Source organism: Rhinolophus hipposideros, assembly GCF_964194185.1.
Source record: "Rhinolophus hipposideros genome assembly, chromosome: 12".
In the NCBI taxonomy this organism is placed as follows: domain Eukaryota; kingdom Metazoa; phylum Chordata; class Mammalia; order Chiroptera; family Rhinolophidae; genus Rhinolophus; species Rhinolophus hipposideros.
In genome coordinates, this window is record NC_138058.1 from 38,984,209 (window position 1) to 39,000,558 (window position 16,350).

Genomic DNA, 16,350 nt, shown 5'->3' on the forward strand with positions numbered 1-16,350 from the left:
TATTTTCGGGGAAACACGGTACTTTTTTAGATTAATAAATATTGTTTTCTTCCATTTCATTAATGTTTCTGCCATAAAACTGGTAAGCCACCTACAGTTGCAGTTGGTTTTCTAGCAGGAAAATCGCATTTTTGTTGTTTTGAAATGCAGACATGTGCTTTGCCTGAAATTACCTATTAATGCAGATGGGATGCTATCAGAAATATTAAACTAAAATTGAGTTTATTTTACTAGGATGAAAGCAGTTCTGACTAGGAGTTGAATCTGAATACTAGAGGGGAGTGATACACCAGGGAGGAATAGTAGAAAGAGAGACCAAGAGAGAAACCACTTGGGCAGGCGGATTTATGAGCGGCCATTTGCTGCCAAGAATTCCACCTCAATAGCAGTCACCAGAAAAGCTTCTTTTTTTTCTCCTAAGACAGTCAGCTGGAGTCATCAAGGCTCCATCTGCTCCTCCTCTGAGCCTTCAGCAATTTATAGATCTTCATTCATTAAATCAATTTGTCCAAAAAACCCACAAAAAACACCTTCTTCCCCCATTTAATATTGTGGAGGGAAATATTAATTTAAAAAGTGAATAGTGGGGTTCAAAACCATTCACTTAAAAATGACTTTATAGTGCAAAATAGAAAGTAAGTTGGTTAATGCATGGAAGAACTAGTAGAGAAGTAAACTAATAACACACTTCGGACAACAAATTGTATTGCTGGGCCTGGGCTGCCAACTATTTTGACCTCTGACCATGGCTGACAAACAGCTCAGCCCAATGCTTGGAGTAGTGGAAAGTAATATTCAGACTTCAGGCTGATTCAGCAGGGCGGGAGGCTGGGGTGAGGGAGGACAGGTGGTCTATAAACAGCAGTTGGTCTTAAAGAGTCTATTTATAAGACGGGGAGATTAGGGAAACAATTTGCCTGCTTTGAAAGCGACTGGCAGATGCGCAGGCTGGGCCTCCTTTGCAGCATGCCACGGCCTCATGACAAATGGTACTTCTGACTCCAGTGACATTGACAATCCTTCACCAGATGCTAAGACAGTGGAAAAACAAGGAGCAAGACACAATCCTAAGAAAAGTGGCTTTTCTAGTGCTCGTAAAAAGCTTTGATACAGATAATGCCGATATAACTACAAGCAAAGTGATGAATCACTCTCTGGAAAAGGATTTCAGAATTTTCTAATTCCCTGAAACAAACGTTAACTGCTCTAGGTCAGGTTGGCACCATGAAACAATGCAATGTGTTTTCACTTGGGTGTTAAGCTTCCTATATGAATTTCATCTGATTTTGAAGGTGAACTCTTACCAGAAAAAGAAAACGATTAACCTATACTGAAACGTAATAATCAGCAGGATGCCGGCAGACCTCAGTAGCTTCTTACCTTGTTGTGGCTATCTTTTCTCCCTTTTTCCAGTCCCAAAATACAATACTGTGAAAATCGTCTAAACCAACAGACACCAGACATTTTCCATCGGCTGTATAAAAACAACACAAATGTCAAATGACTCATTTCTTCAATGAAAAATCAAAACATTTTATATACTATAAACAGAAACAAGAAATTGACCTTAATATTATTAGGCTCAAATACATAGAAGTGCCATGTACTAAAGGGACCTCACTGAATGAAATGCGTAACTAGTAATACTTGAGCTTCTTAATGCATAATAACTGGTTGCTGAATGAAATTGCTGACCCAACATTCCAATATGAGACACAAGGCTGCAGGGAGTCTCTCAGGTAAGTCACAAAAACCTTGTCTATTTTGTGATAGACAAATCTCATGACATTTACTGGAAGAGCCATTTGGCTTTGTGACTCAGCCTATTTTCAGCTCTAAAAATCTGGGTTCTGTTTAACGCTCCAAGATAAGAGCATTATACAAACTAAATTTAATGTCAAAGATTCTTTCAAAAATTGATTTTGTAATTTAAAAAAATCTTAATTTCTTAAGTGTCCCTATTTCAAAGGTAGTATGCTTGTTATAGGACATTTAGAAAATATGGACAAAGGAAAATTTTAAATCACCCAAATTTCTAGGCCTACATTTGATGCATGTCTGGTTTTTATCTCTACATAAATGTGCTTTAAAAAAAAAAAAACAAAGCCGGGCTCATACAGAACATACTATTACCTAATCTTTTTTTAAATTTGTTATAAGATGACCATTTTCCCTTAGTATTAAATATTATTTATATTATCAATGATTACTGTAATTTGGTTATTTAGGTTGTTTTTCAAAAACATTTTAAAAATAAATGTATAATTAAATTTGAAATAAAAATAGCGACTTTGCCATTTCCCTTCCAGTCAGAAGAAGAGGTACAGGCAGTAAGTCTTTCCTTCGTTGCCTCCTCACAAAGCCAGATTCACAGGCGAAGTGTCTCTGGGTCAGCAGTTCCACCCTAGCTGTGGGTGGGCTGGGAGATGGGTGACCTAGCTTACTGTGCGTCATTAGCTCAGGTGTGTCATTAGCTCAGCAGGGTGTCTTCTCTGACTACAGACGACCAACAACATTAGGGTAAAGGAACACAAGATTGTGATAAACTGCTTCTTCCCAGTCTACGCGGGATCTCAACAGGTTATTTTGAAAGGTAGGCCTGATGTAGATGCCAAATTAGGATTGCCAGGTAAATAAAGGAAGCCTAAATTGAAATTTCAGATAAGCAACAAATAATTTCTTAGGGTAAGTATTTCTCGTGCAATATTGATATTCACACAGCATATTTATATTGTATGGGACATACATGTACTAAAACAAATTATTTGTTTATATGAATTTCAAATTTAATTGGGTCTCCTGTATTTTTATGTACTAAACCTGGCAACCCTCCTCCAAATGCTAACCAGTGCCCAACCTGTGACTGCCCTTACTTGTGCCAAAGATCCACCCCTCCAACCACCTGGGAACAGTGGTCTGCTCTTTTTCTGGAGAAAGAAGGAAAGAGAAAGAGCCTGGTTTAACAAACCAAATCCTCCCTAATCCTCGACTACTTCTAAGTATGAGGAAAGTATTTGAAAATTACATTCACCTTTTCAATCTGCGAGGTAATATTAGTATCAAATGAAGACATTAACCATTTCCTAAAGGGCTAAACCACCACTATGTGATTATTTTAAACAAATGTGTCTTCTGAATCACAATTAATGATACGTCTTTATGCTTAAATGTTACTAGGCTTTAAATCCGGCAAGGTCTCTTTTTTATGCATTTGAGAAAAAGGACTGGGAGTGATTTCCTGTTCATAACCAACAACATTATTTTTTCCACATCTCTTGGTATGGCCTGGTTATGTTTCTATATTAGCATGCCTCTGTAATTGGCAATTTTATTTTTATTGGAGTTTTCTGTCTCCCTTTTTAGATTATAAGCTCTTTTAAGGCTTATAGGAATCGTATCATCTTTCCTTTGTGACCCTCACACTGCGCTGGTTTTCAAAGAATGCTGATGGTACTGGTGACATTGAGGAGGATGAGGAAAATAAAGATGTGTGTAGGGATGGTATGAAGGCAAAGGGAATGCACAGTTAAATAGCTATAAAAAATTTAATTATTTTGACTACCATTCCTTTCAGAAACACTGCACAAACATTGTGTCTTTTTGCATTCATTAAGTCTATGTTTTGTTTTTTAAAATTTGCATAGTTATATTACTATGTCCCTCTTAGAATGCAAGCATCCACGCATTTACAATGATAGTTTTTAAAGTTTTATCTCTTTGAAGGAGGTCTCAGGGTAAGTTGATTGTCATGGCTTCTTTTTATTAAAATTTCTTCAAGGCCCCGTCAGCTTGTCTTCCCAGTCATACCACCTTTCTACCCCTATGAGCATCATGACTCTGAGTAGTCATGGAAGAAACAGTACGAATCCAAAGGTGCCTTAAGAACCATATATCTGCTTTAGGATGGTGAATTTTCTTGAATTCTGCAGGAGTAGGCTATTTCTGCATACCACATAGTTTGGAAATATAATTGCTACCTTTCAGTTTTTTCCCAGTTCTCATTTCCTCTTGCAGAGGCTTGACCTCTCCATTGTTCTTTCACCAGTTAGTTGGAGTTTATTTTCAGCCATATTTTTAGAATCTAGGTACTGTCCTTTCAAATCCTTCCAGTCACAGTATGTATTAATTATGGATAATTCATGACAAAGTCTGGAAATAATTCTGAGGCACTTAATATGAACAGTAAAGGGCAAATCAAAAAGAAAGAAAATTTTACTCAGGCAATTACAGGTTGGTCCCCATATTCAGGGCTCATAAAAAATGCATAGGTTTTTTTCAGAATCTAACACAATGAAATCAAATTAGTCTTAGAGGTGCCCTTGTGGAACTCAGTATTATTCAATGAAGGTTTTAAAAAAAATATGAGGAAAATATTTAGGTTAGAAAATAGTTATGTGGCTGAAACTTTCTCTTCCTAATCTGATTTTCTATTTATGTGGAAACACTTTCCTTATTGCAAGCAGAAAACCAAAGATGGCTCCCTTTTCCCTAGTCAGTGATGATAAATTCACCGAGTTATAGACTTGCTCAATTAAGTGAGATAATATAAATTAACTCCCTCTTGTTTATATGGAGTTGTGGATTATGTTTTAAGAAATGTTTTTGATTAAAATGTCTTTTTTGTTTGCTTTGGAACAGTGGCAAGAATAGATTAATCTAAATCCCTATGTATAACTGCTTTTTGGGGGTCTATTTTTTACATCATTTGCCTGCTTTGTATTTCCATGACAATATTTTTCTCTAATAAGAGACAAATGCACTATCAGTAGGTTTTCACAACACCTCCCAAAATGAGCTGACTTGTAAGAGATAAGTGGATCTGGGAGTACTGAGGCTCACACATGCGGTGACCAGCTAGATGATAACCAATATTAGTGTCCTGTTTACAGGTTTAACAGGGTACTCTAAATAATGTCCTCTGGAAATTTTTGACTTAAACTACTCACTTTTCTATCAATTTCCAAGAGGAAGGTATAGCTGCTCCTTTTCAGTAAGTGTGTGATTCAGGGCTGTTGCAGGATTGGGGTCTTTTCTCATGGCGGGGGCTCTTCCACGTGGCAGCCTCTGCACCACCATACTTCCTCCTCATTAATACTGGAGAATGGGAGGGGCAGCTAGAGACACTTCGTGGGCAGAGGGAGCAGGGAAGTAGGTGAGCACGGAGTGTTCCAGGTATGACTCTCATGTCAGAAGTTCACCTGGCTCTGGTGGAGGGCAGGGGCAGGGACAGGCAAGAGGACTGAGGAGGGAGATCTCCCCACACAACTCCCACCACCTGACATCCCAGCCAGGGGACCTGGGTTCTAGCTCTGGATCTGACACTGGATTTGACTTCCCCCAGGCCATCCCATCAAACTCTCTGTCTCCTATTGTGGCCTGAAAAGTGGCGCAAGGTCTGTTTAAGACTAAAGTTATATCATTATAACACAAAATACTAGCAAAAAGTATTAATCCAAAGGGGCCTTGGCTCACACCTTCAGGAGGTACCCTAGACACCACAAAGATCAATCAACCACCACAATTCATCTGCATGCAACTATTCAAGGTGATGGATAGAACACAAGAGATACTAGTGAAAGTTCCTCCTTAGTAGTCCTTAATATCAGCGCATTCTACTAGCTATCAACTAGCTTCCTTTCTGCCATATATATGTGAACATTGTACTTTAACTTTGAGACAAAAATGTAATTTTCCACAATCAAAAATAACACATTTGCTGAACAATTTGGCTCTTCCCCGGTGATTGTTATCTGAGGTATAGGGAATGTATTGTTAAAACTGAAATACACTTTTTATGAAGAATATATTTCATATCTAGGGATTTCTTTATTTTTCCAAGATAAGAATTAGAAGAAGTGACAGAATCAGCTTCTCAGACTCATCCTAGAGGTTGGTTTCTTTAAGAAACCCCAGAAAACCTCTTCTTATCATTTCTCTACCCCAACAATGAACAGCTGCCTTATGAGGGATTTCCTTATGAGATTTCCAAGTTCACTTAATTTCTTGATCTTTCTTCTACAAAACTACTAAGCGAAGAAGAGATGTGAGCTCTCCGAAATTCAGAGACCAAGTTACTGGGTACCAGCTGATTAACTCATCTCATAATTAATGCCTTGGATCAACATTCCTCTAATCCCTTTTTCTATAGGTATTTAAGTAACATGAGTTAGTTCTTTTGATTCTTCTAAATTAAAAAAAATTAATCAATTCTATGGAAAAATAATTAATGATTATTAAATTCTATTTATATTATGCTAAATTTCCTGCCACTGTTTATATGCTAATACACATATACACATTTTTAGATGAAATCAGTAAATAGATGCTATTTTGAGTTCTAGTTTTTCTTACTTAACTTGACATAGAGATGTGTATGACATACACATAGTGCACATACTTGTCATTTTGAATTATAGCTTTTATTATACGCTGTGAAATTGTTTGCTAGAATTATTGAGTCAATTTTCAATGCTGCCAAAACATGAATGTATTAGATTCTTTATAACCATACACATTTAGGTCTTATTATTTTTTATTTTTGTTACTTTTAAAGGTGTCTTACCACTATTCTAGAGCATACTTATTAATATAATTTTTATATTAAATATACACATAGGCATCTGCTAGCAAATTCATTTTAGGAAAAGGTCAGTTTGGAGTGGAACTATGAATTGAGGAGTGGAACTATGAACAAAATATAGAAGAAATTTATTCACATTTTTGGACCAGACCCATAGTTGAACTCAAATTCTGGTTTCCTTTTAGATTTTACCCTTTTATCAAGGCCACATGGCACATCTACTATACAATTGCACGTCCAGCAAACTTGTGGAAGTTTGGGACTTGGTATTCACTGTTTATTTGGTGTGTTATCTGGGCTTTCAGCTGGCAGGTGGTATGCCGAGTAGTTCTCTCTCCATCGATACTCATACCTTCTCTACCTCACATGCCCACTAGTACATAGTATTAAACACTTAGCTTTGTTTTACGTAATTCAATACCCACAGAAAGTATTGAATAACTTGTAATAATGATTGAACAACTCAGATTTTTACAGTAGTTTACAGGATGTAAGAACGTGCATGTCATAAAAAAAAAACCCACAAAAAACTGCACCATGTTATTTGTTAGAGAAAAATAACTTTCACCCAAACATGGTGAAAATGTGAAGTTCTAATAGTAATAGGGAATGTCAAGACAAAGTGCATTGAGCAATACCTTATTTGTTCATTCATTTATTCACATTTTTTGAGTAGCTTCTGTGTGTATAGCAGTACAACATGTGCAGTGGAGAACAGAAAGATGAGCTCTGTTGCCCAAGCAGTTTACAGGCACAGGAAATATCGACACAAATAGCCACAGTACCAAATGGACTCTAATAGGTACCACAGATCAATGACAAAAATGGGCTAATAGATGCAGAAGGAGGAACACATTATTTCTCCCTGGAGGGATAGAGAAAACTTTCAGCTTGGTCTTAAAGGATGGTAGGACTTGAACTGACAAATGGCAGCATGAACAAAGGCAAAAAAAAAAAGCATAGGAGTGCATTTAGGTTCTACAGTTAGGTAGATATAAAGGAGCATGAATGGATTAGTGGGTGAAAACACTGCAAAGGAAGGTTGACCAGCTCTTGGAAAGCCATGAATGTCCAACCAAGTGACTAGCCCTGAGTCAGACAACCAAGGGGAGTCCATGTGGTGGCAATATACCTGTGCTTCAGAAGACTCCAGAAGTGTGTAGGATGGACTGGAGGAAGTGTAGATGGAATCAGAGACCAGCATTACTACCATGGCACAGATGAGAAAGAGTGAGTTTAAACAAGGAGAAAGAGAGTAAGGGACATATGAGAGAGCTTGGGGTTGTGTAGTCATGGAACTTAATGACTAATATTATACATATTGCACATAATAAACATTTAATGGAATTTCGAAGAAGGAAATTATAGAATCAGTTTTCTGTAGAAAAGTGAAGAATTTTTTTTCTGCTGATCTAATTTCTACAATTGAGATTACTGAAAATTTCTAGGTAAAAACACCTTTTGTGATAGGTCCTTGGTATCCAATTCTAGCTTAAGGAAACAGTCTTACTCTAAAGAAAATTATATCCATCAGTTAGTATTTTTATAGTACCATGTTCCATTTTTAAATTAAGAAGATGAAACCTTCTATTCTGTTTTTTCAATATGAAATTTATTTCCAAAACACTCGTGTTTACAGTGTTGTAAAGTGGCTCTTTGCAGAAAACTTGCAGCCATTTCTCTAGTTCTTTATATTTTAAATCACAGGTGCTGTGCTCCCACTTATTTGGAGAGATGAAATTGATGTTCTGAGTCACTGCCAGACATCTGCAACTAAGTTTTTCAACAGCAACAGCTGCTCTGGATTTCAAATCCCTCAAGCAAATGCAGAACACAGTATAAGCTCTGGGTGACGACTTGGGGGAGAGGAAATAAGATGAGGAAAAGACGTGTAAACTAAAGGCCACATTTCTTTATGAGGTACGTATTAACATATCTGATTTCCAGTCGAAGATTGGGTATCTGACATACAAAGGGCTCACCTTATTACAAACAGAACTCAACTAAATAGGAGGATGTTAGAAAAAGAAAGAAAGAAAAAAAACCTGACCTAAATGTAGAACCATCTGTCAATGACTCTAGTGGAAAACGGGCTTACCTGAAAAATCAAGCGCACACACTCCTCTCTGATGTTGTCCTTTCAATAGTGACAAACATTTTAGAGTCTGTGTGTCCCACACGTGAATAGCAGCATCTCTTCCAACCTTAAACAACAGAATGAGTGTTATTAACTACTTATCAATTAAAGAATTATTTTGTTCTTTAGACTCAAGTGTTGCTCAGAAATTAAACAAAAACAAAAACACACATTTGGAAAATAGGAAGACCCTCAGAAATCATTTGGTCCAACTCCATTATTTTCCAGATAATACAACAGAGTCATGAAGAGTCTAAGGAGATTGTTCTGGCATCAAGTTGGGTGCCAGCAGAGCCTAACCTGATACATGGCTCCAAGTTAAGGGACTTTTAAAACTCTAATTCCAATGTCCACTGTGATTTGTTTTTGTCACTTAGTTCTACCTTTGCCTCCCCTACCTTCTCAGCTCCACACAAGATTCCACTTCTTGGTCAAGGGAGTCAGGTGTATGTTGTCATGGTGCTACCATCAGAGTTCCTTAACCCATGTCAATTACTTTACCCACCTCAAGAAGCCTGGCTCTGCTTCTCCCCTGGAAATGACAGTTTCATGGTTTAACTCTGTCATTAAGGTGGATTCTCCTTGAGGGGATACAAGCTTCTATCACACTAATTCCCAATAATGTAGAAAATTATTACAGTAAAGTAGTTTTTCTCACTTATAATACATAGGAAAAATAACCTTTTGGGTGTGATGACTCTAGAAGAAGGAAAAACGTGGGACATAAAGCCACATGCATAACTGAACAGAATACTGCCAACTCCTACACTGGTCTATGGAGGCCCAGTTACTCCTTGAGGGGCTATTGGCATACTGGTTTGTCACCCATTTGCCTTCCACCCATGACAGCTTAGAGTATAGTATTTCCTCAGGGGTTTATGTAAAGAACCAATCTGTTTTTTCTTTCAAAGGAAGGTTATTGAATGACCATGAACCAAGCATTATCTGTCTATGAGAAAGAAAAAAGGGGGTTGGGGGTGAGTGAAAAGGCAAAGTAGTGATCAGTTACTTGTAAAACTTAATGTCAGCCAATGTATAATAGATAATAAATGGTCTAGTTTGCAAAACAGTGTGTCGATTAATGGCTCTTTCCTTTCGGAAAATTGTAGTCCTTCCACAAATAAAAACTATGGATTCTTCTCCCCAAATTCATATTTCTGGGGTTGACTCCCTTCATGGCCTCTTTCATCCATTGATCTCATATATTCCAGCCTATGAACCCTGTTCAAAGACTTCTACCACCTGCATGTCAAGTCTCAAAAATAATTAGTTGTCTCATGTTAAGATTTTTTTTTTTTTTTTTTTGGAGCTTTCCACTTGGAAACTGTGGAGAATCAGTTGACCTTCCATTAAAAAGCCCTTCTTGGGCTTCTCGGCCTTTTGGCTAAGATCAAGTGTAGCATCTGTTCTTACCAGTTTAATATCTGATACATCCTCTATTGGAGAATAATATATTTTTAAAAACCCAGGATAAAATTGAACACGTTGGAAGAAAAGAGTACAAAATTGAAAATACTATTGACAATATTACTGGTTTACCAGCAAGGTAATAAATCTGAGTTTAACAGATTCTTTCTTCACTAAGTTAACTCGATTCCTTTCCTTTCCCTACACAAAATGATGGAACACAGGTCTCTGTTTTGAGTAGCTTTTCAATTATAAACTCAATAAAAAACTTAAGCATTCCAAAATGGTTCAGATAAAATTTAGTTTTTTTGAAAGGCTAAAAATAGAAAATAATAAATTATCCAAAATTCATATGATTTAAGTTTTTTTAAAAAATTAACACCAGATGTTATGCTAGTATGAAACGTTGATTCATTCAAACATTTTTTAGTACCTAGGATGTAATAAGTACTAGGTATAGAGCAATGAGCAAAGTATATTAAGACTGTGCATTCATGGAACTTGCATTGTTTGTTTTATTCATAGATCACATCATGTTAGGATGAGAATCTCTCAGAGGCTACTAGTTGATTCTCCTACCATCATGAAATGATCCAGCATTCACTGAATCTTCAGCTTCCTGCCTCAGGTTTATCGCTACCAAGTATTTCTTGAATTTCTAATATGTAAATTGAATTCAAAATTAAATCCTCTGTCTCTTTGGCTAGGCCTCCAACAGAGAGGAAAGATATACCTGCCCAGTGGCCACGTAGTCCTTCACTGGATGGATGGTCAGGCTGAGAATGTCATCGTCATGTCCCAGGTACAACCTCTGCGAGTGCTGCTGCCTGTTGTACACAACAGCGACAGCAGCGATGTGGTAGACCACTTCTCCAGCTTGTGTGTAGAACAGATTGTTTCTACAGTCATAGCCTCTATAACTGAAGCACAGGTCCAAGAAATGCACAGTATTTGAACAGTGAATGAGCAGAGCAGGAGTTGTCAGAAGGTAAAGCTAACATACGGACATGCACAAGTATAAACCCAGGCGTCTTCATAGTTGCTTAACTTCAATGGAGGAATGAGGACTTCTGAGGGCATGTGATGACACTTTCGAAGGGGTAAATGGGCACTGATAATTTTAACGGCGTCTGTTTGCATATCCTCAGCCATTGTATATGCTCTTTCTTAAAACTGACCAGCCTGAGAACACACCTGCTGTGAGGTGCAGGTTTTTCTTTCTTACCCCCTCTTTCACAATTGCTTTCTTCCCACTTTAGGAAATCGTTCTTCTTATCCATCTGGAATGTTACTATGGTGTATTACCCTGGAATGTCAAACCTTCCAGGGACACCAAAACAAAGGGACAAAATCCAAGTTTGGATTTAGAAAGTGAACAACTCCAACAAGTGGGTAAGAATTCCTTTTGCAAGTCAAGTGATTTCAAACTTTTTGCTGTTAACAAAATTAAAGAGCGATTTAATTGAATTAGATAGATAATTAGATTACATTTTGTGTGATATATCAAAATCACAATATATACAGAGGGTGCCAAAAAAATGTATACACATTTTAAGAAAGGAAAACTGTATTAAAATTGTAATACTTGATATATACTGATAACAAAAATGAATACAAGTCACATATGACTTCCGTAATTACAAGAGGTGCTCAAAGTGGTTACCATTAGTGTCCAGATACCAGACACTTCTGATTATGGCGAACCACTGCTTGAGCAACATTGACCAAAGTGTCCACTTGTACACATTTTTTTTTGGCACCCCAGGTATTTTTGACCTATAACTCAAGAGGATTTTAAAGAATTGAATAATGTTGCTATGATAAAACTACTTTCATTCTCACTGACTTATTTATGTGAATAAGCTTTCTCAATGCTTACATATACTAAAAAATGAAAAATGGGAATAGACTCAATGCTAAATTCTGTCACACTAACAGTAAGTATGCATATATATATATATATATATATATATATATATATATATACACCTATATCTGAACTCATTGAAATAATTTTTTTAAATAACTATCAGAATTTGTACTATATTTAGATTGATTTGGTCAGCTGTGTACTACTGGTGTTATAACAATAATTACATCTAGAAAAACATTGTTAACATTTAAAGCAGCATGGGATAATAGAAATATTATGTAAGATACACAGGCAATTTAAAATTTTCTAATGGTCATGTTAGAATTAAAACAGATGAAATTTATTTTAAGAACATTTAACCTAATATGTCTAAAATATTATCATGTCAACATGTAATCTATATAAAATATTTTAATGAGACATATTATTCTTTCTTCATGCTAAATCTTTGAAACCTGGTGTGCATTTTACACATACAGCACATCTCAATTCTGACTAGCCACATTTCAAGTATTCAGTGGCTATAAGTGGATACCACACTGGACAGCAGAGAGTTAGAATCTAATGGTCACAGGAAATTAAATTTAAATTGAACCTACAGACATTTTTGAACAAACAGCAGGTATAACTTGGTAATCAGTAAAAGATTTTCAAGCATAAAAACATTATGCTAGGGTAAAATTCTGTGGGAGAAATAGAATGAAAATGTGACTTCAAGGAAAAATATGAATGATGTAAAATTTCCTACTTTTATAGAAGCACTTGTTCACATATTTTTTAAATTGATGATATTGGGAATCAAATATCTATGCCATTTAGGTTCCCTTGGATCCATTTAAATGAGTGACATATTTATAAAACACTAGATATTATGTTCTTCACAACCATTTATACTTTTGCTGAAAAATTTTAGATGTCAACTTAAACCATGAAAGGTTGTACATAATTTTCAAAATTCAAAATGATTTTGGACTTATGTGAGCAAAAATATTTGAAGAAAATATTGTCCTAGTTGGAGCCAAGCAAAATAGAGCAAGAGTTATGGGAATAAAGGAAACAGAGATGGTGGAGAGAATAAAGTGAAATAAAAATGAGCCACAGAAAAGTATGCATCATGGAAGTATATGAAGTACGAAAAATCTAGATACATTGTGATGGCCACAGAATATCGACTGAGAAAACTGGACAGAGAATAATCACAGGTAAGTGCAAACTGGAAAGAAGAGCCAGTCTGAAGTGGGAAAGTACAGAGAAAAGGGGTCCTCTTTAGTCTGGTGATAAGGCTGGTGACAGGCCACCCACCCATGTATGAACTGGAGTTTCAAGCTGTCCTCGGGAGCCTTTTCTCGTTTGAGGAAGGGCACTGCATGGTTTTTCTCTTTACTTTGTTGCTTTAGCTGAGGTAGATCTTCTTTGTAAACCTTGAAGCATAACAAATACATTTAGTTGAAACTCTTTTCTTCAGGTTTCAAAAACATTAATATCTTCACATTCTCAGGAAATCTATAATTGCAGGAAATCATGTTTTTGAGAACATGAGGCTAAAAATGGCCACAAGAGACAAAGAACGTCACTATATATTGATAAAGGGGTCAATTCTACAAGAAAACAATTGTCTATATTTATGCACTGAACATCAAAGTACCTAAATATATAAAGCACATACTAATATATAAAGCACATACTAATAGAAATAAAAGGAGAAATAAACTTCAATACAATAATAGTTGGTGCTGTCATACCCCACTCTCAACAATGGATAGATCATCCAGACAGAGAATCAATAAGGAAACAGGAGATTTGAACAACACCATAGATCAAATGACCTAACAGACACATATAGAACATTCCATACAACAGCAGTTGAATATACATTCTTCTCAAATGCATCCGAAACATTTTCCAGGATAGATCTTATGTTAGGGAATAAAACAAGTCTCAACAAATTCAAGAAGATACAGATTATATCAAGTGTCATTTCTGACCACCATGGTATGAAACTATTAATCAGTAACAGGAGGAAAGCTGGAAAATGCACAAATAAGTGGAAATTAAACAACACACTCCTGAACAACCAATGGATCAAAGAAAAAAAATCAAAAGGGAAATTAAAAAAAATATTTTGAGACAAATAAAAATGGAAACATAACATACCAAAACTTATGGGATGCTGCAAAATCAGTCCTAAGAGGAAAGAAAGTTTGTAGCTATAAACGTATACAGTAAAAAAAGGGAAACGATCTCAAATAAACAACCTAACATTATATCTCAAGGAACTAGAAGAATAAGAACAAACTTAGCCCGAAGTTAGTAGAAGGAAGGAAATAATAATTAGAGCAGAAATAAATGAAATAGAGACTAGGAAAATAATAGAAAAAATAAACAAAACTAAGAGTTGGTTCTTTGAAAGATAAAATTGAGAACATAAGACATGATATCAAATTTTACTGTCTTCTAATGAGCCAAACTAACATTGGGAGTTAAAATGAATCTTTTTTTTCTTAATTTGCTATTATGTTTAAGTAATTTATATCCACAAAATATATTAATTTTCTAATAAATAGAAAAGGAAATTATTAAAGTTATCAATAAAATATAAAATATTCTGTTATAATTTCTTCTAAAGCAAGAAATTTCTTGATTCTGACATTTGCAAAATGTGTACCTCATGAATCATGGTGATCACTCTTTAGAATTATTTTCCTTCCATGGCCACATGCAACCGGACAGATCACACTCTGAGCTATAGAGCAAAGCTCTTGGTCTAACTTAGAACCTAAAATGTGCTGCTAAGAGAACATTTCTTACAATTTTATTTAAATGTACATAAAAATCAATTTTTTTGTCTACCATGTATTTATGCCCTACTACCAAGAGATATCAATTAACACAGTGAAAGTAAAATACAATTTATTAATAATTTCTCATCTTATAAAGGAAAGTTTCCATTTGATCAAACTACATTACTTAAAGAAAATCATGAAATATTATTATAATTAAACCTCTGTTTAGGATTTATCCAAAAACCTTTTTCTTTTTAAAAAGAAAGGAAATCATATGATACCTCATTACTGTTTTGTCTATTACAGTTGCAATGAACTAAGCATTTAAAATCTAATTATTCATCTGAATTCATGATGCTTTCATCAGCTCATCAACTAATTTAGAGCCTTTGGCATTTCTATTGCTTATTTGAAGTCTCATAACCTCTGTGGGCCTCAAATTCCCATTTGTTGAAAAGGATAAAAATCCCTGATCAGGAATAACTCAAGAATATTGTGAATGCAAATTAAATAATATAGGTGAAAGCTTTGGAAAGTAAGAAGTCAGGTAGAATTTACAAATCCTAGGCATGGATTTCAATACAGTCATGTCTTTTGATTCTTTTACTGGCATGTTTTTATGAAATAAAAACTTTCCAACTAAAGAAAATTTCTTTTCTTCCTAGATTTTATGTTCACTTTGCTTGAATTCTATTTCCCCTTGATATCAGGGTATAATATTGTTTAGTGTTTGTATATTTCCACATTAATAATTTTCTTTCAAATCCTTAACCTTAGTAGTTTTATTGTATAATACATTGTATCAATACACAGTCAAACTATTTAGTCATGAAGTTGACCCAAGTTACACTTTGTTTCTACCGATAAAATTTTTCAAACACTGAATCAATGAATAATGATTATGGGCTGAAAAAAAAATATATCATCTGAAACGCAGTAAATTCAGTGTTTATGTAGAGGCAAAGTGAAGTAGTACATGGAATGTGTGCTTTGGAGAGAAGCCCAGATCTGCATTCTTACCCTAATATTACAGGTGATGTGGATGTAGACAAATTACTTAACCTCTCAAGGTCAGTGTGGGGTTGGATTTGGTGGATATAAAGCACAGGATCTGGCCCCACAGAGACACTTGATACATGCATGGCAGCTGCCGTAGGTCTATATGACAGACCTATATGGTAAGTCTCCATGGGCAACACTGACAGTTGCTGTGTCTGAAACCTGAAATTTTATTCACTCCATGTTCATGTACAGAATCTGCTTCACATACCTTTGTCAAATGACAAGAAAGTAGAATCGCTACAGTTATCACCACAAAAAGGTGGTATGTGTCCAGATTCCTCTGAAGGATTGCTCTGTTTAATACTCACTATTTAGTGCTACGATAGAATGTCTACTTTCAAAAAATTAGTACGCAATTTGGATATAATTGCCCAACTTTTCTACTAGAGATGATTTCCGATTAGAGAGATAATGTACATTGTATTTACTTTAATTAAATGGATAATAGTCTCTGTAAGTTAAGAGAGAAACCAGGATAACAGCTCACTTGCAAACTACCATGTCTCCA

General features: G+C 35.5%; 1 protein-coding gene across 5 annotated transcripts in view; it reads right to left on the reverse strand.

The window, feature by feature from the left end:
* Positions 1–16,350, reverse strand: part of EML6 (EMAP like 6) — a 233,785-nt gene that overhangs the window by 76,969 nt on the left and 140,466 nt on the right. For all 5 annotated transcript variants that reach the window (XM_081069322.1, XM_081069321.1, XM_081069324.1 and 2 more), the window contains exons 13-16: positions 13,300–13,418; positions 10,858–11,044; positions 8,679–8,784; positions 1,381–1,474 (exon numbers count right to left, since the gene is read on the reverse strand). In XM_081069322.1, the coding sequence (XP_080925448.1) occupies positions 1,381–1,474; positions 8,679–8,784; positions 10,858–11,044; positions 13,300–13,418 (506 nt within the window). The remainder of the gene's footprint in view (positions 1–1,380; positions 1,475–8,678; positions 8,785–10,857; positions 11,045–13,299; positions 13,419–16,350) is intronic.